The sequence below is a fragment of the Enhydra lutris genome, unplaced genomic scaffold (assembly GCF_002288905.1).
Source record: "Enhydra lutris kenyoni isolate GAN:26980312 unplaced genomic scaffold, ASM228890v2 scaffoldscaffold3, whole genome shotgun sequence".
NCBI lineage: Eukaryota > Metazoa > Chordata > Mammalia > Carnivora > Mustelidae > Enhydra > Enhydra lutris.
The window spans coordinates 45,421,882-45,446,039 of record NW_019154087.1 but is presented as its reverse complement, the minus strand read 5'-3'; the positions used below and the strand labels follow the sequence as shown (position 1 = coordinate 45,446,039).

Here is a 24,158-nt window from a genome sequence, read left to right as displayed (position 1 = left end):
GGAATGTCACCAGATAAATGTTATTTTGGAAGTTCCCCGGGGGTGGGGGGGTGGGGGAAGGATTCTGATGCCCAAGGAGGGAGAACCATAGCAGTCCCTCCGTTCTCAACTCTTACCTTCTTAGAAGTCCCCCTTTTCCCAATTTAAAACATTTGGCATATCTGTCACCCTTCTTGAGTTATGAAGAAATTATGACATATGGATGCTGAAGTTCCTACCAGTGACTTGTAATGGTCAAAAAAAAAAAAAAACCAGAGCACCCAGATTTCATTAAAAAAATTTATTTTCATATAAAAGTGCCAAAATATCCACCAATGTCATAATCTATCTCAACAACCAGTTTACGCTAGTAATCAAAACACAAGCCTCTTTATTCACATTGTTTAAAAATCAAATTCTTTTCACACATTCCCACAGTAGCTTGAGTCTCTAGACAGTGGGAAGCTTGCATTCCTGTTTGCCGTGGTAGTCCATATGTCCAGGTTCATATAGGCACGAAACGGATTAAACCCTGGGTAGTATTCCTTGCACATGACAGCTTGATTTTCCATGTGAGTCGAATGTTCCGTGGTGGGACTGATGGGGCAGCAACTTTCATATACGTCACTTTGTGGGGCCCAGATGGAACCAAAAAGTCCAGACATTGGAGACAAGCTTCGGGTGCTTGTGAGGTAGGGCTGAGGTGTACATGAGGAGGGGGAAAAAGAGAAATTTTTAGAAATTTTAGAAAGGCAACATCAAAGTTGGACACCACAGTGCTACCCATCCAAGTCACTGGAAAGTCATTAAACTATTCTCAACCCTCTGGGTTGCCTCAAAGCCATTTTTCTCAGAGTATTGTGAAATCTTCATCTTCCTAGATAAACTTATTTTCAACCCAAGAAAGAACCCTTAGGTCAAATGCCCTTGATCTGTAAAACATGTCTTGAGTGGATGCCAGAGTGAGGAGGCATGGGCTCTTGGGTGCTGACAGGCAGGAAGCCCTCAGGACCCACTCATGGACCGGTGAGTGACCCTCTCTGAGCACAGAGGAAAATGTCAACAGGACCACAGAGACACAGCTGGGTCACAGAGGGCTTCCAAGCCCGAATTCAATTTTATCGACCCATCATTGCTCCTCCGTGTCCTCTGGGTGGCCTTTCTCTTCAGGGCAGCTAGACAACCCATGTCTGCGAGCCCCCACCTGTCTGACTACACCTAAGGCTCTTTCAGAGGGTGGCTAGCCTGGCTTCTGCGATTGAAAGGACACAAGCCAGGCTTTGGCAGATCTGAACCTGACCCTGAAGTAAAGTGAGACCAGGATTAAAGAAGGACCAGAAAGAACTTGGAGCTGCCCCGGGGTCACAGCACTGACCGGAGAATTGAGGAGACCTGCGTGTCCCCAGGCAGTCGGCATGTTGGGCGGGGGGCTCCAGGTAGATGGAGAGCTGTGATCCATAAAGTCTGTCTGAATTTCGGCAGGACAAGGGAAGCCATTGGGGTAATTCATGTTTTCTACAAAAAGTGGAAGACAACACAGGTAAACATTTTTACGGTGAGATCTGAATTCTCACGCTCAGGCCAAAAGTTTTCAAGGCCTTCCCATACCTCTGAGGTAAAGACCAGAGTAGTTTACACTGTCATTCTCAAGGTTAAAACTATTTAGCAGATAAGATAGGCTACCTGGGAAGCCCTCAGGAAGGAAGGTCCTTCCTCTGGGCTTGATGTTCTGTATTTGATGATTTGACAGACAGGCCTTCTAATCAAGACTCCTGCGCACTGGACCCGTGTCAGGATTCTTACCAGCCCTTAACATTTGCTTTTATTACCTTTTGGGCCGACCTCAGCTTCCTGCAACGTACACTGTATGGATACCAGAGCAATATGAAACCAGCACTTCTTAGCTAAGTAGGAAGGTATAGCTGTCCCTGCTTTAGCCACGGGAGATATGTTCCAGGACCCCCAGCGGATGCCTGAAGCCGCGGACCCTCCTGAACCCTATGTACGTTATGTTTTCTTCCTATACATAAATACCTGGGGTAAAGTGCAATTTATAAAGTGGGCACAGGAAGAGATTAACTAATAAAATATAAAATAACAACACACTGTAACAGAAGTTATGGGAATGTGCCTTCCTTTTCTTTCCCTCTCAGAGTATCCTGTACCACACCCACCCTTCTTGGGATGCTGAGAGATAGTAAACTGCCTACATGAGGAGGTGAGGGGAGGTGAAGGAAAGACCTTGTGACAGAGCATCAGGCTACTAGAGACCTTCCGACAACACATGAGCAGGAGATTCATCTGTTGTGGAAGGCAGCTGACTGCGGTAACCAAAACCACAGAAAACACAACCTGGGGTTAACGGGGAGCTGCTGTGATACACAGGAGCCTCCCAAGCCCGGGAAGGAAGTCACCACAACACCCCTGTGGTTAGCATGGAGCAAGGCAGGTATCAGACTCCAGTGAGCGCCATCTCCTCAGGCCACTTAGAGCTTCCCTGAACAGGTAGCCCCACTATGAGAAACCGTGATCACTCTGTAATATATAAGAAGAACACTCTGCAGCTTATCAGGGAAATCTCACAGCTATTATTGTTTATCATTACCGATGCTTGAGCCCAAGCACCAGCCATTTCCCCCAGTTTCCCCTCCTGGCTCTTCACTCCATCTTTCTGCGGCACCACTCAGGGTCAGAAGAGTTGGACCCCGCTGAGGAATAAGCACGTGCGTGTTTCCACTTCACACAGGACTTGTCTGCCTGGAAAGTATAGCAAACATCTAAAGCCTCAGCCTCCCAAAGGATAATTTACAATCTTAGGTCCCTGGAAATCCAAGGGACCCAGGTCTACCAAATCCAAAGGACGAAATAGATCGGGGTTGCTTGCAGAAACTCCCAGACAGCCAGGCTGAGAGGTCTTTGTGAGGCCATCTGAATTTCACACGGCAGGCCTGCACAACTGGACCCACATGAAGCTACTCGGCAGCTGCCTGTAAGGTCATTCTCAAAGGTTCTCACTGTTAAAGGCGCATTTTTCTTTTTTTAAAAAAATTCAATGTAATTAACATACAGTGTATGATTAGTTTCAGGGGGAGAATTTAGTGATTCACCAGCTGCACATAACACCCAGTGCTCATCACATCACACACTCTCCTTAATGCCATCACCCATTCACCCCATCCCCCCAGCGACTTCCCCTCCAGCAGCCCTCAGTTGGTTTCCTAGAGTTAAGAGTCTTCATGGTTTGTCTCTCTCTCTGATTTCGTCTTATTTTTCCTTCTCTTCCCCTATGCTCATCTGTTTTGTTTTTAAAGGCACATTCCTAGCAGACATAGGACAACCAAAAACGAAGCTCATGAATATGGAGAATGGACTGGGTTCTCAGAGGCAGGGGTCGGGGTGGAGGGGAGTGGGATGTATGCAAAATGGGCAAAGGTGCTTAAACGGTACAAACTCCCTGTGATAAGATGAGTCAGGACTGGAGATATAATGTAAGGTCGTGGTGAGCAGAGTTATTAACGATATCCTCTCATGTATTTGTAAAATGCTCTAAGAGAGACCTTAAAAGTTTTCCTCACAAGAGAGAACATTTGTGACCATGTTCGAGGATGGGTGATGACTAGACTAGACTGCAGCCGTCACTTCCCAGTACGTACTAAAGGCCAATCATTATGTCGTACACCTAAAACTAATACAACGTTCTGTGTCAATTACATCTAAGTCGCTTTAAGAAAGTACGTTCTTCTGCAGTTAATGCCTCAGGCCCACACGCTTCCTGCTTTGACTTTTCTGAGTAAAAGAACGGCATCAGATCGTTCAAGTAGCTTTTACCTTCCGGAAAGGCATTATAATCATTCAGTTCCAACGGACAGTACACGCTGGGGAATTGGCCTTCACAGGCTGCGCTCCAGTCAATGAAACTGCTATAAAACACAAGAGGTCTCGTTTCAGAAACAGGACGTCAAAAGACCGTGTAAAGAAAGAGGAAAACGATTTTGTGACCCAGCACCCTAATCACTGCTCATCCCTCAGTTTTGGAAGAGAAAAGATGTACTTTCTTGAGTCATGGGATCAAAGACCTCCCGACCGACCAAACGCTCCCCACCAATGACTCAGCCTGGTAGGATGGACGGCTCAGGCGAGGAGCTTGCTTCCTTGGTCACCTGGGTGGGCTAACTCTAACCCAAGGCAGATCCAAGGCTGTGGCTTTTGGAGCACTCTGGGAGAGGACTGCACTACCCCGAGGCTCTTTGGCCAACACCTGCAGGTACTGCTCTAAAGTGCCCCACCCCCCAGCAGGGCCGTTGTTTTTCCAGGGGGTGGGGGGGAACCACAACCATCAAGACTGATTCACAACAGATACTTTGATCACAGTTACAAACTGGAGTCTCATGACAGATAGAAAAGAGTAAATACCACTGTAATAAAGGAACCAAAAAAGAAAACTTCAGATTCTGTGATGAGACAGAGATGCCAACATTTTCTCACGTTCTCACTGCTGAACGTCTTTGACTTCCAACAGCGAATTAAAGAAATAGCTCGAGTGGAACGGCCTTTCAATACGCAAACTATCTGATCTTTCTTAACGTTTTAAATGTGTTCATGATGGATGCCATGGAAAAGTGGAAAGCACTGCTCCATCAGGTGGTAGGAATTGTGAGTGACTGCGTTTTCAAACCAGCCTCTATTAACAGACCATCTTTTCAGCCTGAGGAAAGTGATGATGTGGTCAACAGCTCTGCTCTTCTTTCCTTTCATGTTTCTCTCCCTCCTGCTTTGTTATTTTCTAAGACATCACAGTGCAACTCCAAGAGGCAGATGGAGACATCCAGCTAAGGTGCACTGGGGAAGGAAGCCTGGCCCCCAGTTTTGTAAGGCCCACCTAACAGACTGAACTCCAATCCCCTCGGCAAGTCCTTGGGCTAAGCAAGGCAATGACCAGAGAAGGGAGTCCGTACCTATTATGCATGGGAGCCGGGCCCTGCATCACGCCAGGCACGCTGTTCTCCACAGCACAGTTGAAGCTGCTTGTCACACACACAGGCTGCGTGGGCCACAGGTCTCCAGCTGGGTAAAGACCTGAGGAAGAGAACAAGTCCTCTCAATCTACCCTCTTCCCTCCTCAGCCCGCATCCCACCCTTCCTACAACATTCCTTCTCTACTTCTAGAAAACACTTCCTGCAAGTCTCCCACACATGCTGACCATTTCTGCCTTTCCTGATCCCTTTTGGGATATACTTATAGGATATACAGCAGGAAGATGGGGTCTAAGGAGAATGCCACTGTTCCACTGACAATTCAACCATAGCAAGTCCAAAATGTATCCAAAGAACGGCACAGAAGCCCATGCTCTCAAAGTCGGCTCCAAGATGGAGGGCAGTTTTCACATCTAGCAGAATTTATACATGCAAAAACAAGTGTATTAGAGCTCAGTGATGCCATCGGGAGTAAGCACCAGGCTGATCTTGCCACAATCCCTGACCTTAGCCATGCGGGAAGCAGGCACTAGAAGAGACAGGAGATGCAAGAGCCTCGCCTACCAGGCAGAGGCAGTGCAGTCAGAGGCCCCTGATGACACGGGCCCTGAGGGCCGGTGCACGGAAGCCCAGTGACATGGCTTGGACCAGCGGGCCCAGTCCCTGCCCCCAACCTACTCGTCTCCACAAGCTCCCTGTCCTGCCATGTGGAGGAACCCCTGGCTTGTGTCTGGAGTGAGAGTCTGCCCTACCTTTATCTTCTTCAACACCTGTAGGCCCGGCAGGAAGGCTGGGACAGGGAGGTTCTGCATACTGTGGCAGATCATTCATGTTTCTGTGGAGAAAGCCAGAAAATGAAGATCTACGATTTCTTCTGTAAAAGGATGTACCAACTCTATTCAACCATGTCTTGAGTTTTACAGGAATTCTTCCGTCAAGAAACATAAATGCTAGAGACACAAAGGCACATGGCCAGAAAAGGGTTAAGGTTACCAAATTTCCAAGACCCAGCAAAGCCTGTTTTCAATAAACAACAAAATCAGTGTAACTGAGGCCCACCGCAGGTTCCCGTCTGCCCAGCACCAGCCGGCAGCTGGCGTGAGTCTTGAGGTAGCGCAGGCCCCTGCTTGCAGACAGCCCGCAGACAGCTTGCCTCGCCCCCTCTGCTGAACCTCCTTTTTCACACGTGCATCTACTTAATGGTAACGACAGCCCCCGTCCTCTCACCATGTGACTGGAGCCCACGGAAATGTGATCACGTTCTCCCTCGAAAACCCTCTGCTACTGCATCCCTTCCTCTTGTCCTGCTCAGTAAGAGCCACTTGCCTATTCTGTCTGATGGGGCAGCAACCATCACACAGTGGAGTCCTAACGATGTCAGTACCTGGCTGGGTCCTGTAAAACTCCCTGCATCATCAGGGCTCCATTTTATTTCAAGTCCCAGAGGAGGGGACGATGCCCATCCCTACAATAACTGCTGTTTCTCTTTCTGCTTTCAGGAATGAGATGGGTTCTTTTTTTTTTTTTTTTTTCTTTTTAAGATTTTATTTATTTGTATGAGAGAGAGCACCGGCACTCGAGCTAGGGGAGGGGCAGAGGAAGAAGGACAAGCAGACTCCCCGCTGAGCCTGAGCCTGGAGCCTAATGGAGGCCCAATGCGGAATTCGATCCTGGGACCCTGAGATCATGACCTGAGCTGAAGGCAGACGCTTTACCGACTGTGCCATCTAGGCCCCCCAGAAAGGGGATGTGTTCTAATGTGGCTATATCACTGGCAGCAATGGGGCTCCCAGAGACATCTCCACAAGGAACATATGTACCCAGAAGGATCCCGCTTGCTGAATTAATAGCAAAATTGGAAGTTACTTTCTTTCTTAAAAATCTTTCCTATTTCCACTGCTAACTAACTACAAAGCAGCAGCACAATGACAGAAAAAGCATTAAGTATATAAAACGCACTGTCAAAACAAGAGAGTAAGAAACTTACGTGGGATTACAGATGTTAGGAGAAAGATTCAAGGAGATGGGAGTTTCTGAAGAAAAGTCGTTTTGCGGAACACTGTCTCCTGTGTAAAAGCAAAAACAATTATCACAAGGTTTTGTAAGTGTAATTCAACTGTACTATGTGTTAAAAGTGCACACTGCTAATATCACTAACCCCAAATGAGCGACTTCTCACTTCTGACTGATTTTCATATTCAGTAATTTCACTTTTTTAAAAATCTTTATTATATTTCTCTTTTCATTGAAAACTTACTAAAAACTCAACATTTAAATCTATGAGTTTCGGATTCACAGTGTTTTAATTGTGGAAACAAGCTGAAACCATTAATATTATGTAAGTTTCTCATAGGGATTTTTCTGATAAAAGAGATCTTGCAATATAAATTGACCCCTGCAGTTTTTAAGTGACACTGTAGGAAGTCTATGGAAGTAAACATAAGTTTAGAGAAGAAACATGGAAGTCATCTGCAATCATGCTGCCGTTCAGCATGAGGTGTATTTCCTTACAAACTCTTTTGTGTGTACACATGTGTGGAAAGCTGGGGTCATGCTTCATACATACTTTGTCTTTACGGTCCCTTACACCATTAATTATACTGGGGACATTTTCCCGATAGTACATAACCTTCAGACAACTTACAAACTACACGTTAAGCCATTGTACAGCAACACCATCAATAATTATTATCATCTTGCTCCCGTTGGCCTTCCTCAAGCTAAAGCAGCACTTCTATTCTTTGTTACTGAGGACTGATTTTTAAAAACCTTGAGTTATGCTTTGTCTGGCAACCTTTGTCTTCAGTGGTGGATGGAGCTGTGCTTGGTGTAGGCTGTGAAAACCAAGCTCCCTCAGGCCACATGCATCCCCGCTCTCCCAGCACGTGGGCCTGCCTGCCTTCATCTGAGTCTGTGCGTGTCTCCTTGTGGGTGATGGCAGCGTCCTCCAGAGGGGGCAGGACTGCTGTGTTTCTTGGGCACCAATATCTTATCTTTTTGTGCCTAAAGCACAGTACCCAGTAATAAACAGTGAGTATCAGTGATATTAAAATTTTATGGAGGATCATTAAGAAAACAATGTCTCAAAGTCTCCTGGGGGGTGGGGAAGCTGATAATGAAACACAGCCTGAAGACACACGTGGGTGCCTCGTGTAGGTTTTTTATGGCTATTGTGCCCCATCTCTCAGATAAGACCTTCTTTTATTGGTCTCACCACTGGAAGGAGACAGAGAAGAGAGACAGCCCCGAGGCTGCCAAAGGGAGCTGTTGGTGGCCTGAAGCAGCCTGTCTGGGAGAGAAGGCAGGGTTTCTGGGTGGTGAGCAAACTGGGGTGTGGAACAAGCTGCCAACCCCTCTGAGCCCAGGGCCACTGGCTCTCCCTCTCAAGGCTGTCTGGGAGCCATGCCAGTGTGACAGGCAAATGAAGGCCTCACACTTGTGAGCTTCTCAATCTCAACACCGTTTCCTCACACAAAGACTAAGTTTACTATTTTGAAAACAACAGTGAAAAGGAATGAACTCCATCTTTATATGGTCATGGAGGTTAAAAAAACACCGAGTGAAAGAAGCAAGATGCAGAATGATATACTGAAGTATGATTTCCTTTATGTAAGTCACAAACGTTCTATACTCTGTTGATAGACGTATGCAGGTAAACAAAGTATGGACTAAAAGAATACATGCCAAGTTCATGAGAGTGGACAGTGATTCTCTTGAGGAGGCCAAAGTGGGACAAACTATAAGGATTAAAAAAAAAAAAACCAATGAATGGGTATTATAGAAGACCAATGAATCACAGACCTGTACCCATGAAACAAACAATACATTCTAGGTTAATTAATTGAATTTAAATTTTAAAAAATAAAAAAAAGAGGGTAAATATAACAAAAGTAAGTTAATTCTTTGAATTTTCCCAAATCTTCAAATTTCTCAAAAATAAGAGAGGACATCGATGTTCATAGCAGCATTGTTCAAAGAGCTAAAATGTGGAAACACCCCAAGTGGTTATCAACAGATGAATGGATAATTTAAATGCTGCATGTACCTGCGATGGAATATTACTGGGCCTTAAAAAGAAATGACGGAGGAACCTTGAAGAAATTACACTAAGTGAAATGAGCCAGATACAAAAGGACAACCACTGTGTGATTCTACTTAGCAGAGTAATCACTGGAGACAGGAAGACAGGAGCTAGGAAGTGGTGGAGAGGCTTCAGGGGCTGGGGGAGTGGGGACCGGATGGCCCTTATTTAAAGGTGTGGAGTCTGTCTGGGCTGATGAGAAGATCCAGGAATGGATGGTGGTGGTGGTTACACATCAGGAGTGCTCTGAACGCCACTGAATGGTGCGCTTAAAAATGGTAAATTCTGTTACAACTATTTTACCATAATAAAAATGTGCAAGTACTAAAACAAATGTGGATGTTCTTTGAACCAGTTCAATGACAGACACGATGACGATGATGACCATGATGATGATGATGGGATGCAGAGGGGAGAAAAAGGAAGGAGGAAAAAACAAGAGAGTGAATCAAATCCACAGCTAAGTCAATACTCCAGTCAGCGGTCCTGCGTGGGCTCCAGGCTTGGAAGGCAGATCCAGGCCTGGTACGGGGCTCAGGGGCAGGGCGGGAGGTGGCCAGCGGGGAGGGCTGCTTGGAGGGCCTGGGCGGCCCCTAGGACTCACCAGCTGGCAGGAAGTGCGGAGGGCCCACCGCAGGCTTCTTGTCCCCATCAGAGCTGCTGCTGCTCCAGCTGCCCCAGCTGCCCCGGCTGGCCCGCACACTGCCTGAGGAGCTGCCGCAGTCCGAGCTGGAGTCAGAGCAAGGCTTTTCCACACACTTCTTCCCAGGCTTTGGGTAGTAGCTCTCTGTAGGAAGGCAGAGAGACACCACGTTCATTTAAACAATTTTCCTCTAGCTGCCATGTCTCCTCAAAGGAGAGAGGTGACATTATGACAGAGGCCACATTCAGCTTCGGGGTTGGCTCCCTCTGCTCATCCAGGGAGAAGGAAGAAGTTACCTGAGACCAATGAGGGGACCTGAAGGGACGGTGGGTGATGAGCTCTGTGTACTCTGCCTAAGGGATGGACACTCCTACCTGTCCGGGGCTCAGGCCGTCCATATCAATGATAACCATGATTTAACGATGGTTCTGGAAATAAACACTCCAGGGAGGCAAACAGCTGTTCAACCAGATTGGAAATTTATAGGTAATATCCCCCTCGCTTTTATGAAGATTTCCACGAAGAGCTTCCAAGTATTATTTATGTGTGGGTACAAAGAACTTCCAGTAAGACCAAAAAGGCACAGGTGTGTCAAGGGAATGAATGAGAGGACAGAGAGAGAAATTCACTAACTCTGTCAGCTTGTGTGTCTGCCAGCCTGCTCGCACTGATGCAGTCGTGTGTCTGGAGACACAGGTGCTAGCCGGGAGGATGACAACTTCCCCACCACCTCTTCCACATGTACAGTCAGTTTCAATGGCCCTTGAGCCTCCCACCATTCTCTGCCCTACCTTGGACCTAGCTCTGGGGGCCCTCTACCTCCCACTCCCAGAGACACTGCCCAGCCGTTCTTGGGTGGGCCAGCAGCCTGGTCTATAGGAACCACCTGGCTCAGGTGTGTGAGAAGACAGTTCTCTCCTGGTCAACCCCTGAGAGTAAGTAAGCACTGTGCCTTCAGCACTCTGCATGGGGAGAGTGGAGAATGGCCAGGTTTTAGGGGAAGGAGGAGGTAGGAGGAGGCAACACTCGAGGCTGTCCAGGTTCAAAACAATATCAGGTTTCCAGTCTCATCCTGACAGCTGTCCATTCGGGCTTCCATAAGCTAAGATGCCTGTAAAGTGATAATCTCCTCAACACCCACGGCTTTACACTGGATACTTCCTGGAGGAACCGAACTTCCGACAGAAGCATTCACTGCTCGCTGTAGTTACATACCTGCCTCTCCCTGTGAAGCCGGTAAGCTGTTTCCAATGCCAGCATCGGGCTTACAGACTTCCCCAGGATTTTCCTGTATACACCAGTTTCTGACATGGATGTCACCGCTCAGCTCAGACCTTTCAAATTCACTACACACAAGTTTTAATTCACTCTGCTCAGAAGGCCTACAAGAATCAAAAAGGATCACATCCGAATGTTATCATCCATCCATCCTTGATATCCAGGAGACTTATCAGAGCTGAAAATATGAACCTAGAACAACTCAAGACCTCTTTTCTTAGGGTTTTGGGGGAGAAGATACTGAGTTAGGGATAAAAAAAGACTAAGATTTTGCTGTTTTATTATTTTTTTTTAAAGATTTTACTGAAGCTGCTGACTGTTCGCCAGCAGCGCATACAACATGACAACGCCGAATCACTGGCTCTCAGCTCTGGGCTGCAGCCGCCTCGGGACCTAGGGACAGCCCCGTGAGCAGCACCGTATGTGCTTCCCATGCGGTGGTCCTTGCCTCCACGTGGGCTGCACTGCGGAGTCCCCTTCCCACGACAAGCGGCACTGTAGCAAGGTGGGGCCCCCCCTTCCACAGGAAGATTTGGGTCCACTAGAGAACAGTTGGGCAGAAACACGTGCAAATACCTAGCTGAGCCTACAAGAAAGAAATCCCCAGATGACAGAACTCAAAAGGAGCAAAAGCCAGAGCAGTGAGGATGGAGGGACTATTCAGGAGGAAAGAGGCTTTCAAGCCCAGAGGCTAGGTTTTAATTCCCTGCTGAAGGACAGTCACACACAGGAGTCAGGGAGACAGAACTGTTTTCCTAAATTAAACTATGGTTCTTGAAGGAGGCACTGTCAGTGCAAGAGACACCAGAAAAGCTCCATCCGTGGACTCAGGGAGGAAAAGGCAGGAGAAAGCATCTCTACTGGAGTCTCTCAACTTGGGCACATGTTGACTGTTTAGAAGTCTAACCCAAGAAATCAAAATTCAGAGACTATACCCCAGGTATAGTCTGGGGATTTGAAGTCCAAATGTGTGCACTACTGGGGCGCCTGGGTGGCTCAGTCAGCTGAGCATCTGCCTTCGGCTCAGGTCATGATCTCAGGGCCCTGGGATGGAGCCTGGAACAGGGGCAGGGCTCCCTGATCAGCGGCGAGTCTGCTTCTCCCTTCTTCTGTGACTCCCCCCACTCCCCAGCCACCACTTGTGCTCTCTAATAAGTAAATAAAATCTTTAAAAAAAATGTTGGTACTGCTAACCTGTTGAAAAAAAAAAAATACAGGGGATTCCCGCATAAACACTACCCAGTGCCTTCATTTTACTGATAAGCAAACAAAAGCTCAGGGAGATTGAGTGACCTAAGGAAGCAAGGTTTCCAAAGGAGAATACCAATTCCAGCTTGTCCCTTACCAACTGTGTAAGAACCTAGCTTCTGCGGGACTGAACCTCAGGTTCTGGGAATGGTGACTCTTCTCTTTCACTACATGGGCGAGGGTAACGCGGGAAAGGGGAGGCCTGCTGGCACCCAGTTGATCTCACCCTCCCTTGCCGCAGGAACGCTCCAGCCCTTCATGGGCCAGGTGAAAGCCGGGGCACAGAGGAGGCCTTGTGCTCTTTCTTTAAAACCTCCTAGAGCTTTGAGTGTTTTTTTAAGGTTAAAAACACAAAAAAATCTATTCACTTTCAGGTAGTTAATAATATAAAGGAAAATATAACCAGAATACATATTAATTTTAATAACAGACTTTTTCGTCAATATTCTATTCTCAGCATCCAACATCACCAAAATGAGACCAAAAGATAACAGCTAACAGTGTAAAATTATAGAATAAAAAAAAAGAGGAACATTTTAAAGGGACTGTAAAAATGAACACACCTCAAGACCTGAGCAGCACCCCGTTTCTTGTTTTTTCTACACGTTCGAGTTTTATTCCAACTTAAATTTTGTAAATTTCCTTCTTTTTTCTCCTGAAGCTTCTTCTTCCTATAAGGATCTTCTTGCTACAGAAAAAAAAGAAACCTTAAATAAAGGTTTTAACTGACTATGTACATTTAAAAAACTTTTTTTTTTAAACTTTTGAAGACCAACTCTATACAAATTCAGAATGTTCCAACACTGGTGAAAATGGAGACATACATTTCTCAATCTCCAGTCTGTTTTCATTCCCCTGCCTTCTCTACCTCTCTTCCCGGCAAAAAGAAGAAACAATTGTTGCCTACAGAATTCCAAAGGGGGCTAAAAAGGAAAAACATCTGTTAGCAATTTAGGGTCAGCTTGCTGTTAACTTCGGCAGCAATAAATTCTCCGACTTCACCTGTTAATTTGGTATGTGCAATTCACATGAGTTACTACGGAAGAAAAGTCATGTAAAAACTCAATGGAGGGATAATTCGTCCAGTGCTGTTTTTATTTGTTTACGGAAAAACTTTTGGAGACAGCCGATATCCATTGAGTGCGTCAAATAGTTTAAGCTTTTGTAAATAAGAATGTGTTTGATGTTTTTTAAATGTGGTTTTGCAAATCTTAATTTAGCATGAAATACATATATATCTATCCATTCTATGTGTACACAAATTTTAAAAAATTACATATGTATATATTCATGCATATTTATACATACACACACACACACACACACACACACACATAATTGTTTTTTTAATTTGGGCCTTTTCCTTTTATGTTAGGCACAGTCTGTTAACTGGCCCAAGGGGAGGAGAAGTCCCCTGCCCAAGAGCGTTCTGAAGCAGCTCCTGCCTTGGAGTCCTCTTATACTCTCCCTCGCTTCCTTCCACCCCTCTGCCCCTTTAAAGCTCAGGTACTGTTGTCGTGTGGGAGGTGGTACAGAGCTCACAAATGGAGACCCCGAAAATTGCATCCTTGGGGACCTCCCAGAAGCAAATCCCCCAACTCGGTGAGTATATTCCTACGGACCCTTAGGATTCACATTTCATAAAGAATAAAGCCCAGCTCATTTTACCTTCTCTTTTGAGAAGGTTGGTCCAAGAATCAGAGCTGGAAAATGCAGGATGTTCTAACATAAACTTGCCTGACACACATGACTTGGAAGAAGAAAAATAAGAGGTTTCAAATGCCTACATGTTACAGATCTGAGGTACCCAAAGCCTCAGGTATCTATTAAAGCAGGAGGCTTACTACAATACACACTAGACTGAAAATGAAATTGTACTGCACATGTGGCAGACTAATGGGATTTTCGTTTTTTCCTTAATACTCCTTTAGTTTCTCCCCCAGTATGTGTTAACTTTTTTCTGATTCTGAAGGTATTCTAAAAACAAGACAGGTTAAACACACAAAGCCCCATCTTACAGGATCTTAATGCTAACTGCTGAAGTTTGAGGCTCAACAAACACATTAATAACGTATGATCAGACATTCTCCAAAGTTAAACATTGGCTATCTACCATATTTATTCATATACTGGTCCTTGTGTATTTCCAGCTTTGGGAGAGAAAAGGATTCCCCTCTCCTGGGGCCAAGAAAGACTGTTCATCACAGAAGTCCTTGAGCCTTTCTGTCCATCGAGAGTCACATACAAAGAAAGGATCTGTTTCTAAGAGGGGTCAGAGAAAGAGTGAACTGGTCAGCGGCCGCTATGACACTTGGCTGCCTCTCTCCGATCAGTCTGGCGAGAGATGCCATTCTGTGCAAACTAGAGGGACTACAGAGATGTGGAACACGGCGGTCCGAGGCATGGCTGCTGTCTCTGAATATGAGCCAGAGTAATTACCCCAAGAGTGCTCAGCACGCTGGACTTGGGTGTGTGGAATGACCGAGAAGCAACATCCATGAGCAAACAAAGTGGGGCACAGAAAAGAGTGTGGACAAAAGGGGGAAGAGACAGAGGACATATAGAGGAATGAAAAACGAATGAATGGCCTTTGTGTGTGTGTGCACACGTGCGTGTGGTAGGGGAAAGCAAGGGAGGGAAGAACAGCAGTGAGGAAGAAGGGCCCCGGTTGGGCTCGAGGTGAACAGGCCAGCCCTGGACGTAGAGAAGGTGGGAGCGGGGGGGTGGGCAGGGGAGGACACCAGAGACTCAAAGCAAAAGACCGGTCAAGAAATGAAAGGGAGAATAAAAGGAGACTCTGGCTCTTTGCTTTTTGGAGGAGAGGGAGTTTCACAGAGGGGGAGGCGGGCCCAACCAGGGGAAGAGCCCAGGGAGAGTTGCAAGTAAGATTGCAGCTCTGAGGTCAAACAGCCTGGACTGAAGCTCACCCCACACTTTTTACTGGCTGTGCGATCTTGAGCAAGTCACTCAGCTTCTCTCTGCCTCCATTTCCTGCATCTTCTTCAATAGGCTGTTGTGAGAAGCAAACAACCTGACACAGAGCCAGCACTTTATAGAAGATGTCCTATTCTCACATTATTGAATTACTTGAATTCGTGAAGTTCTTGGAAATCCCTGCTAGAAGGAACAGTTTCACTGATTACGCGGCAGGCAAATAAAAAGATTTCCTGAAACTTCAATAAAAGCAAACAAAGAAATCAAAGGAGAGAAATCACTGACTCCACAAAACATTCTTCGAGCTGCTGCACAGAAGTAACAGCAAATAAAAAATAAGAGGGAAGGGCAGACGAAGGAAAAAAACCACACACTCCTTCTAATAGGCAGTCAATACCGTGCCATATGTTCTGACGGAAAATAAGAAAAACATGGGCAACAGAAAAGTGGGTTGACATGACATGCAAATTTGCAAAAGAAATATAAAAGGCTAAAAACCATGAAGACTCCATCCAAAATATTTAATAATAAAGTATGCTTTTAGGAAAGGAAAATTATAGATCAGCTTGTAGCTCATCTTTCCGTGCTGGTTTTAAAAAACACAAGTGTGTTTATACTGCCTATTTGTGTCTGTAGACACTAGGAGAGGTCTGGGGAGGGAGAGGGCTGGGGAGACAGGGCTCTTAACAGAGTCTGCCTCTGGGCAGCAAAAGTGGAACTGGGTAAGACATTCAGTTCCGAATTATAAAAAAGAAAGAAGGTAAGGAAGAAGGGTGTGAGGGAGAGAGATTTCAGGGGTAGGATTTTGGATGGATGATTTTTTTACTTATTTTTTTAGAATTTTGCAAAAAAGTAAAGGAAGGAAAGCACTCACTTTTCCCTGGTAAGAGATGCAAATTGGAATGAAAATGAAAATTTCTCTCATCATACTGACCAAGACTTTGCAAGGAACAATGCACAGTGCTGGTGGGAAGCCAGCGTTGTCCCACGGCATTGATGTGAATGAGAATTGGGACCACCTTTCCAGAAAGCAATCTGGGGCACGCAGGAAGACACTCTTCAATTCTACTTCTAGAAATCTCTAACAAGGATTCTTCAGGTATATAGGGAAGACTTAAGAACAATGTAAATCATCAGAGTGCTATTTATGAAAATAAAAAGCTGTAAATAACTTTAATGTCTGACCGCAAGAGAATGGTTTAGGATTAGAGCATAGTTAAATGATGGAATGTTATATAACCACTGGAAACAAAGTTCCCCTTGTTCTGAACATGAGAAAGTGTAGAATTATAACATTATTAAGAAAGCTACCTATACATAATGATGGTCCTGAGTTTTTTAAAAAGTTGCATGAAAAATACAGAAAAATGTACAAAGTATTTCATTTTGTATAGACTCTTCTCACCCCCTTTTCTATGCTTTTGTAATAATCATGAGTTCCTTTTCTGAGAAAGAAAAATCTGCTTTAAAAAAATAAAACAGCAGGGTTAAGGTTAAAATTTAGTTTGTAGCTCTCAAATCTGGGCTTCAACCTTCTTTGCCAATAAATCTAGCGGAATGTTTCCACATACTATAGACAGATTTATGTAATTTTCTAAGCTGCAAAGTTAGGCCCTAAGAATGTACAAGAAAAACAAACATTGAGTACTGCCCTTGGGAATGTGTTTATTGAGAACGATTTCTCCAAATGAACAATGAAATGGAAAGCATACTCGCAGGGTTTTAAAGAAGAGCTTTTAGCAAAACTGGGAGTGAGTCACAGAGACAGTAAAAAAAAAAAAAAAAAAAAGATGAGGTCTACGGTCCCCCAGATCCTCCAACTCCCCGCAGCTTTCCTGCAGGCTGGCTGCCATCTTTAGATGTACGGGCTCCGGACCAGAAAAGGAAGGAGGAGCTTACGCAATCACTGGGACTGTGTACAAGCCATGTCTGAGCTCCTGGGATAGAGAAAAGCCAAGGCCCGGGACCCCAAAGATCGAATGGTGACAATACCCAGAGAAGAAAACAACAGGAAGAAATTAAGAAACGTGCCTTGAGTCAGGGCACAAGCGTAGAGGGCTGAGTCTGGCGTGGGGGTGGGGTAGGAGGCGGTGTCTGAAGTCCAGGAATGGCGCCCACTCATGGAAGCACCACAGGGCAGGGCTTCTTGGGCCCCCCACCTCCTGAGGGCCCTCAGAAGGACCTGCGGACTTGGCGCGAGTCCTGGCTGCTCCGCCCAGCATGCAGGCCGTCAGCCACCGCACGGTCACATCTCAGGGCTGGTTTCCATCTCACGGCTGGTTTCCATCTCACAGCAGGGCCACATGGAAGTTTTGAAGTCCCTGGCAAGAGGCTGCTGAGGTTCACTTCTTTACTTCACCCATTCCCTCCTCCCCCAAATTCACAGACTTGCTTTCTGCTCTGAAGAGCATGGCCCTTCATAGTCTCAAGGGCCTCGCTTTCTGTACATCTGCTACACCTGCACCCTCAGGCCACCTGCAGCTTCACCACCACCCAGCATCATGCTCAGGCCCCGCTCTCCCTGTGCACACACACCGCAGAGAACTCGGTGCTGCCTCTCAGTTCTAACCTCCACGGCTCCCACATCTCAAGCTCTAGGCCCAAGTTTGCCATGTAAGACCCAGTTCTCTGGTTCCGTAACTCCCGCTGTTGGTCGCAATCACACAGTCATTCCCTTTGGACTGACCCCTTGTCAGCGCTTGGTACTTGAGCTACTCCAAGCATTTATCACGTTAACTCAGCCGTTCTCCCAACCCTAGGAGGTAGGCATGCTCTTAGTACCCTCATGTGTCAGATAAGGAAACTGCAGCATTAAGTAACTCACCCAATGTTCCAGAGCAAATAAATGACGACCAGGATTCAAACCCAACAAGTCTGGCTGCAAAGTCCATGCTCTTAACATGCAACACGACTTTGGTAAACAGAAAAATGTACTCCTTGTGTAAGTCAGAATTCTCCATCTTCTCATTAGCTGGACTTAAAACTTAGTTATTTTTGCAAACAGTTATGTAAGAGAAGATAGTTCCTCTCCTTATGCAATTAGGGACAGGGAAATCCTGTTAGTTTTTCTTCTAGACTCTTACCTACTCTTCCTGTCCTTCCCCCTTGCTCCTGCCCAAGCGCAGCCTTACGTCACACCTCCCAGTAGAGTAACAGCCTCCTTGTTAGAAGAGAGCTGGTGTCCATTCCTGCCCCCTCCAGCCCAGCCTCCAAAACGTTCACACTGATCCTCCAAAAATCCATTATTCACACATTCATTCAAGCATTTACAAAACTGCGCTGTATAATCTCTGTAATAGGCATTCTGCCCATCTTTGAAAACCTGAATTGAAAAACATTATTATGACCTTCAAGAAAATCTCAGCCTCAAGGCTGTTTTCCAATTTTTACCCACCCTCACTCCATCCACCCCCCAGTCCAGAAACCTTCCCTACTCCCTGTCCTTTGCACCAGAGTCCCCTAAACTGGCCACCCTGAAGCCAAATCTTCCAAAAAGATGTTCTGTTTGGACACACGTGCTTTTAAGACTGGGACTCTGAAGTTCCTTAGCAGACAAGCAACCATGCTCTGGTTCTCTACAGACATCGTCACTTCCGACTCTTGGGCTTGCCGAGTTCACTGTCAGCGCTTCCAGCCGAGAAAGAGCGGAGAAGGTCCAAACTTGAAATTGGTGAGCCAAGGCCTTTGCCATTGGGAATGACTCCCACTCTTCCCTCACATTACTCCTGACTGAGCCTCTTCCCAAAGATGATTTCCTACTCCTCCTGATTATGCCATGGGGCTCAGTGGGGCCACTGCCCACCTTCCCTTCTCTGCCTGTCCGCATTTCTTCCTCCTCTAGGAGCTTCCTGTGCCCGCTGCAGGCTCACCTGACTTTTCGCTCTCTGAAATCCCTTCCACTCTGTACTGATTGGGGCACTTAACTACTGGACATGTCTTGTCCTTAAAAGACTACAAATTCCCAGTTTGAGATGTCTAGGATATATTTATTTTGCATCATTTTCATGTTATTTAAATGAAAAATTGGTGTTTGTTATAAAGTTTAAGCAAAAATACAGAAATATAAAGAAGGAAAAAGAGCACTGCAAACACCACTACTCAGAATAACCACAGTCTGCCACTGATTTTTTGGCAGATCTTGTTTTTGCCATCTCTCTATGAACCTACAGACACGTTTAGATGGCAAGACAGATGATGGGAATAATTTATAATACTGGGACGACGTATTATTATTTTTTTTAGTATATGTGCTGCTGAAGCGAACACGACAATGTATTATTTTTAAATAAAAGTTTAATGTTCAGTTTTATTTGAATTTAACATAAGAAACTGAAGTAGAATCCAGGGAACTGCCAACTTTCAAATAATTGTTTCTTCTCCACATGCTATATTAGTGCCTTAAGGATCTCTCTAAGGTTAGGCAAAAGACCATGAAAGACATTTTCCCGTTTTCACCCTGTTAAATGATATGTTCAGTTTTACACAGTATTGACTCTCTACCAAGAAAAATAGAATTAAAACTCATTGTCACCTACCATTCAATACCACCTCCTGTTTCTGCAGCTTATGTTACTTTTTTGCTTTATTAAAGTTGTAATATATGCAATCTGTTCTGCAATTATAATTGCCAACTGTTTCGTCTTAGATCTGGATATAAAATGGAGAGAAATCTCAACAACAGACCACTAACACAACTTCTGTAGTCCTGGGTCTTTATTTTTATATCTGTCTTGGTCAGCTAAATTTCATTAACTTCATTTTTTAAGAAAGGCTCATGATGAGTTCACTTGTGTTTAAGGATGCCTCTTCCTTGCTGCCTTTGTACTTGAGTGTTTCCTTGGCTGAAATATTCCTGTTCACATTTTTTATTCTCTGAATGGTATGGCTCCACTGTTCCCTGGATCAGATGTTTCCACGAAGTCGGAGTGAGCCTGAGTGGGTGTTTCTTCATCTTCCTAACTTTGCACCATTGTTTATGTTTTAAGATTGGTAATTTAGCCAGGCTGTGCCTATATCCATTATGACATATCAATTTTTCCTCTATATACAGTGTGCCCTTCCATTCCATAAATTCAGTTCTGCTCTCCTACCAGGACAGTATTCTTCTACTACCTCTCTGAATACCTTCAGACCCATTTGTTGGGCCATTTACTGAAACATTCATTATTCTTACATTGGACTGCTTTGTCTTTCTTTGTCCCATATCTAAATGCTTCCAGCTCTGCAGTTTTTTCCTTCACAATCACCCTGATGATCTCAAAGCCTTTCTCAGGGTCAGCAATTCCATTTTTGGCAGCTGTCTGTAAAATGTCCTTTGGGTCTTCATTTAGTTACTTAGCTTTATAAGATCTCTTTTAATCTCATCCTAGAATCTTAATTTGCCTTTTAAAAAAACTCTTATTTTATTGAGTACATTATCTGTAGTATAAAGTATTCTCAAAGTTAGGCTTTCTTCTAGATTAGGATCTTTCCCTGTCTCCCGTGTTCTACTCCTTTCATTCACTTTTACTCGGCGCGCGCGCGCGTGTGTGTGTAGTACACGGTATGTATCAATATCAGCATAGTTAGAATCCTATTTTTTTTCACTGGGCTTATACTAATACATGAATACCTCTGTTCTGATGTAAACTAGATAAATTCTCCTAAATACCTTTCCCACCTTGATTGTGGACCTGTCTGCTTTCACCTTCGAGATACAGGGCTCGGTTCTGCTCTCCAGCACAGTGTGCAACTCTGTGTCCAACTATGCGCTCTCTTCTGAGATTCTGTTGTACTAAGGCCCACTCACCTGAGCCAGACAGGCATTCCTCTCCTATGCATTTGGCTTATGCTTCCAACTCAGCAAGAGCAGGCCCTAAAATGTGTGTTGGGTGACAACTGGAGAGAAGAGACAGGTGATCTGCTTCTACTCCACCATCTTTGCCAGGAGGTAACCCATTTGCTTAAGAACAGTTTCCTTTGAGAATAAAAGCTATCTGATGTTACTATAAATTATTTCAGTATCTCCTATATAATTAGAAGATAAATAAAACTTTCCAAGCACCTCAAACTCACAATTTATAAATACAGATTCAAATGCATGATAACTAGCCCCCTCTGAGAGGTATGAAATACACATGTACAATTACTAGACCGATAACTGCACTCTCAGCCCTAAATATGGGTTTTGTTCTAAGAGGCACAAGAAAAAGGAATACAGACCTCGACTGAAGGTACATTCTGTTTCTCAAAACAAATGTCTTCTTTCGATGCTTTGTGAATCTTCTTTTCTGAGGAAGACTTTGTGTCAGCCTTCTTCAAACTTTCACAGTTGTCTACTTCATTCTTGACAGGCACTTGCTGGTTATTCCCTTAAATAAATAAAAATGATTGAATCTCTAGCTAATTATTTCCATTCATGTTTCCATAATTAAATCTCTTTCCTACACCAAGCCATCTACCCTAGTGATATTTAGATTTGAGGATTGTTCCTGACATTCATGATGTTCTAGGTATGTTTACCAGTAAAAATGTGCTTATCTGAAGAGTTCTACAAACAGTCTTTAAAAGAGGTCAAGGAAAAAAGGTGAGGAGGTACCCCATTATTCACAGCACCATTATTCATAACAACCGAAAGGTAGAAACAACCCAAATGTCCATGGATGGATGGAGAGAAGTATAGCAATGTGGTACACATAAAATGGAATACCACTCAGCCTTAAAGAGGAACAAATCAGTGCCCAACACCATGACTATACTTAACACTACTGAACTGGACACTCAAAAATGACAGAGATGGAAAAGACAAAGCAATGAGATTCTGAGACATGCCACAACATGGATGAACCCAGAAGACATTATGCTAAGTGAAATGAGCCAGTCCCCAAAAGACCAACATTGAATGTTTCCACTTGTTTGAAGGAGCTAGAGTCATCAGAGAGATGAAGAGTAGAATGGTGGTTACCAGGGGCTGGGGGGAGGAAATACAAATACTTACTATTTAATGGGTACAGAGTTTCTTTTTGGGATGGCAAAAAGGTGCTGAAAATGGATGATGGTAATGGCTGTACAACACTGTGAATGTGCTTCATGCCACTGAGCTTTATGGTTACAATGGCAAATTTTATGTTATGTCTATTTTATCACAATTTTTTTTTAAAGTTGGAGGGGGGAGAGGGGCTAAGGACTTGCCTTCTAGTAATGACTACATGACTACATAGCTACAAATTAGTTTTCAAAGTAAATCTCAAGCTGAGATTCACTGAGCTGCTTCGGTTTCCTGATTTATAAGATGCAAATGCCACCTTCTCTGCCTACTCTGACTGTTACAAAGATGGAACCAGAGGACATATACACGGAAAGGGCCCCATCAAAAACAAAGGACCTATTTCCGGGCAGGCCCTCTTTCCAAAGTCTGTGCTCACCTGCCCTGGGTGACCAGTGCCTACAAGCTGACAATGACCAGCAGGCCAATCACATGGCAAAAGCTGGTGCAGGTAGAAACTTCACCTGAAAACAATGTTCTCCCGCTTTCCTTTCAAGTGACTTCACTCATCAGTGTATTTCTTCTTCGATCCCTTACTTCAAAATAAAGTCAGATAAACTTTGACCCCACCCCACCCCACAGTAACTGGCTTCAGGGTCCTAATAGGAAACAAAGTATTGCAACACCTGCTCCTTTTTTCTTTAACTGAGAATTCCCTTACCATACCTGTGCAGTCTAAGAAAGTTTAGATGACCACAGTACAAAGATTTCACAGCAAAGCAGGCTGCAGGCTCTGGTGAGATGCCCGCCTGACTGGACCTTCCGCAGAGGCTCCAATCTGGCCCTGCTTGGGGCCCTGGGGTGGGGAAGGTCTCTGCCCACAGAATGAAAGCAGTCAAATCCCCTCCAATTCTGAAACTCCGAAGCCGACCTCACTCAAAGCAAGATCCATACATTTTGCCAATAACACTGACAAGTAAGCACACTTTTATTTTGTTAATGGAAAATTGTGTAAGTATTACGTAACTATAAAAACACTGGGAAGCATTAATTCCTCTATGACACAAATTGGGTGTTAAGACACCTACAGAGGAAAATATCCACCATGATGAAGTGGTAAAGGAAAGAGCCAAGAGCCAAAGTGACAGGGTCCGAAACAGAAAAATAAATCATAACTAAGGATATCTCTTTGGATTTTGGAAACCATACATATGAAACAGAACACATATATTCTCCCCCAAAATGTGCCACTAAATTTCCTAGATTCATGAAAAAATGTATTTCCTTGAGCTTTTTTCAGGCCAAGAACAGCAGTAAAAGTATTAATCATTAAACTTTCTCAGGAAGGACCTAAACTTAATATCCAATACTGAACTACCCCCAAAAGCGGTAAAACACAAACTCTTAGTAACGCCTTCCATGGGGCTGGGAATCAGGACCAATAGTAAAAGGAATTCTAACAAGTTCTTCATTAAGTCTTTGACAAATTCTTGCATGACAATATCTAAGAATTTAGAAATTTCGTGAAGCCAAGCCATGTCGTCTTATTAAGCATGATTACTTATGGTGTTATATAATTTTCTCACACCCATCTCACAGAATCTGTGTTTGAGCCATAAAGATAAAAAAGGGAATAAAACAAATAACAAGTGAACTCACCAGAATCCTGCTTAAATTTCTATGGTATCAAATCCAATCAAGTTTATTTTGAGCAAACTGCTAATCTTCAAGTTACTAGTATCTATAAGACAATGAGGCTATATTTTTTTAATTTCTCAAATACTGGTATTTCAGAATTTGGAGGTATCTATCAAATGCAGTGAAATCTTTCATGTAGTATTAATTCCAAGGCTTAGGGCATTATTAAATTTAAAAGTTTATTATCCTTCACATTAATATAAGCAGAAAGCAAGAAAATAATCTATTCCTCTGTTCCTCTTTTGTAACGCTGAGGCCAGCTGCTTATCTTTAGCCTTAATTCCAGAGCTATTACTCTTTGATTATGTGATCAGAATAATACAGATCTAGAATTCTGATTGTACAATTAGAAAATAATA

General features: G+C 44.3%; 1 protein-coding gene across 1 annotated transcript; it reads right to left on the bottom strand.

The window, feature by feature from the left end:
- Nucleotides 1-271: 271 nt before the first annotated feature.
- Nucleotides 272-23,639, bottom strand: LOC111152822 (transmembrane protein 131-like). The gene is made up of 11 exons (XM_022511486.1): nucleotides 23,504-23,639; nucleotides 21,339-21,487; nucleotides 12,767-12,891; nucleotides 10,893-11,059; nucleotides 9,639-9,821; nucleotides 6,941-7,019; nucleotides 5,706-5,788; nucleotides 4,935-5,055; nucleotides 3,808-3,899; nucleotides 1,355-1,494; nucleotides 272-677 (listed from the first exon to the last, which is right to left on the bottom strand). The coding sequence occupies exons 1-11, from the start codon at nucleotides 23,637-23,639 to the stop codon at nucleotides 402-404; spliced, it is 1,551 nt and encodes a 516-aa protein (XP_022367194.1). The 3' UTR covers nucleotides 272-401.
- Nucleotides 23,640-24,158: the final 519 nt, after the last annotated feature.

Bases quoted from the DNA above. Each gene is read 5' to 3' on its own strand.
- LOC111152822 (XM_022511486.1), bottom strand. From the start codon at position 23,639: ATGGCTTGGCTTCACGAAATTTCTAAATTCTTAGATATTGTCATGCAA. The intron at 3,900-4,934 runs GTACGGACTCCC...TGTGTTTTATAG, and splicing joins CCGGCTCCCATGCATAATAG to CAGTTTCATTGACTGGAGCG. The intron at 678-1,354 runs GTCAGTGCTGTG...TGTACACCTCAG, and splicing joins CAGGTCTCCTCAATTCTCCG to CCCTACCTCACAAGCACCCG.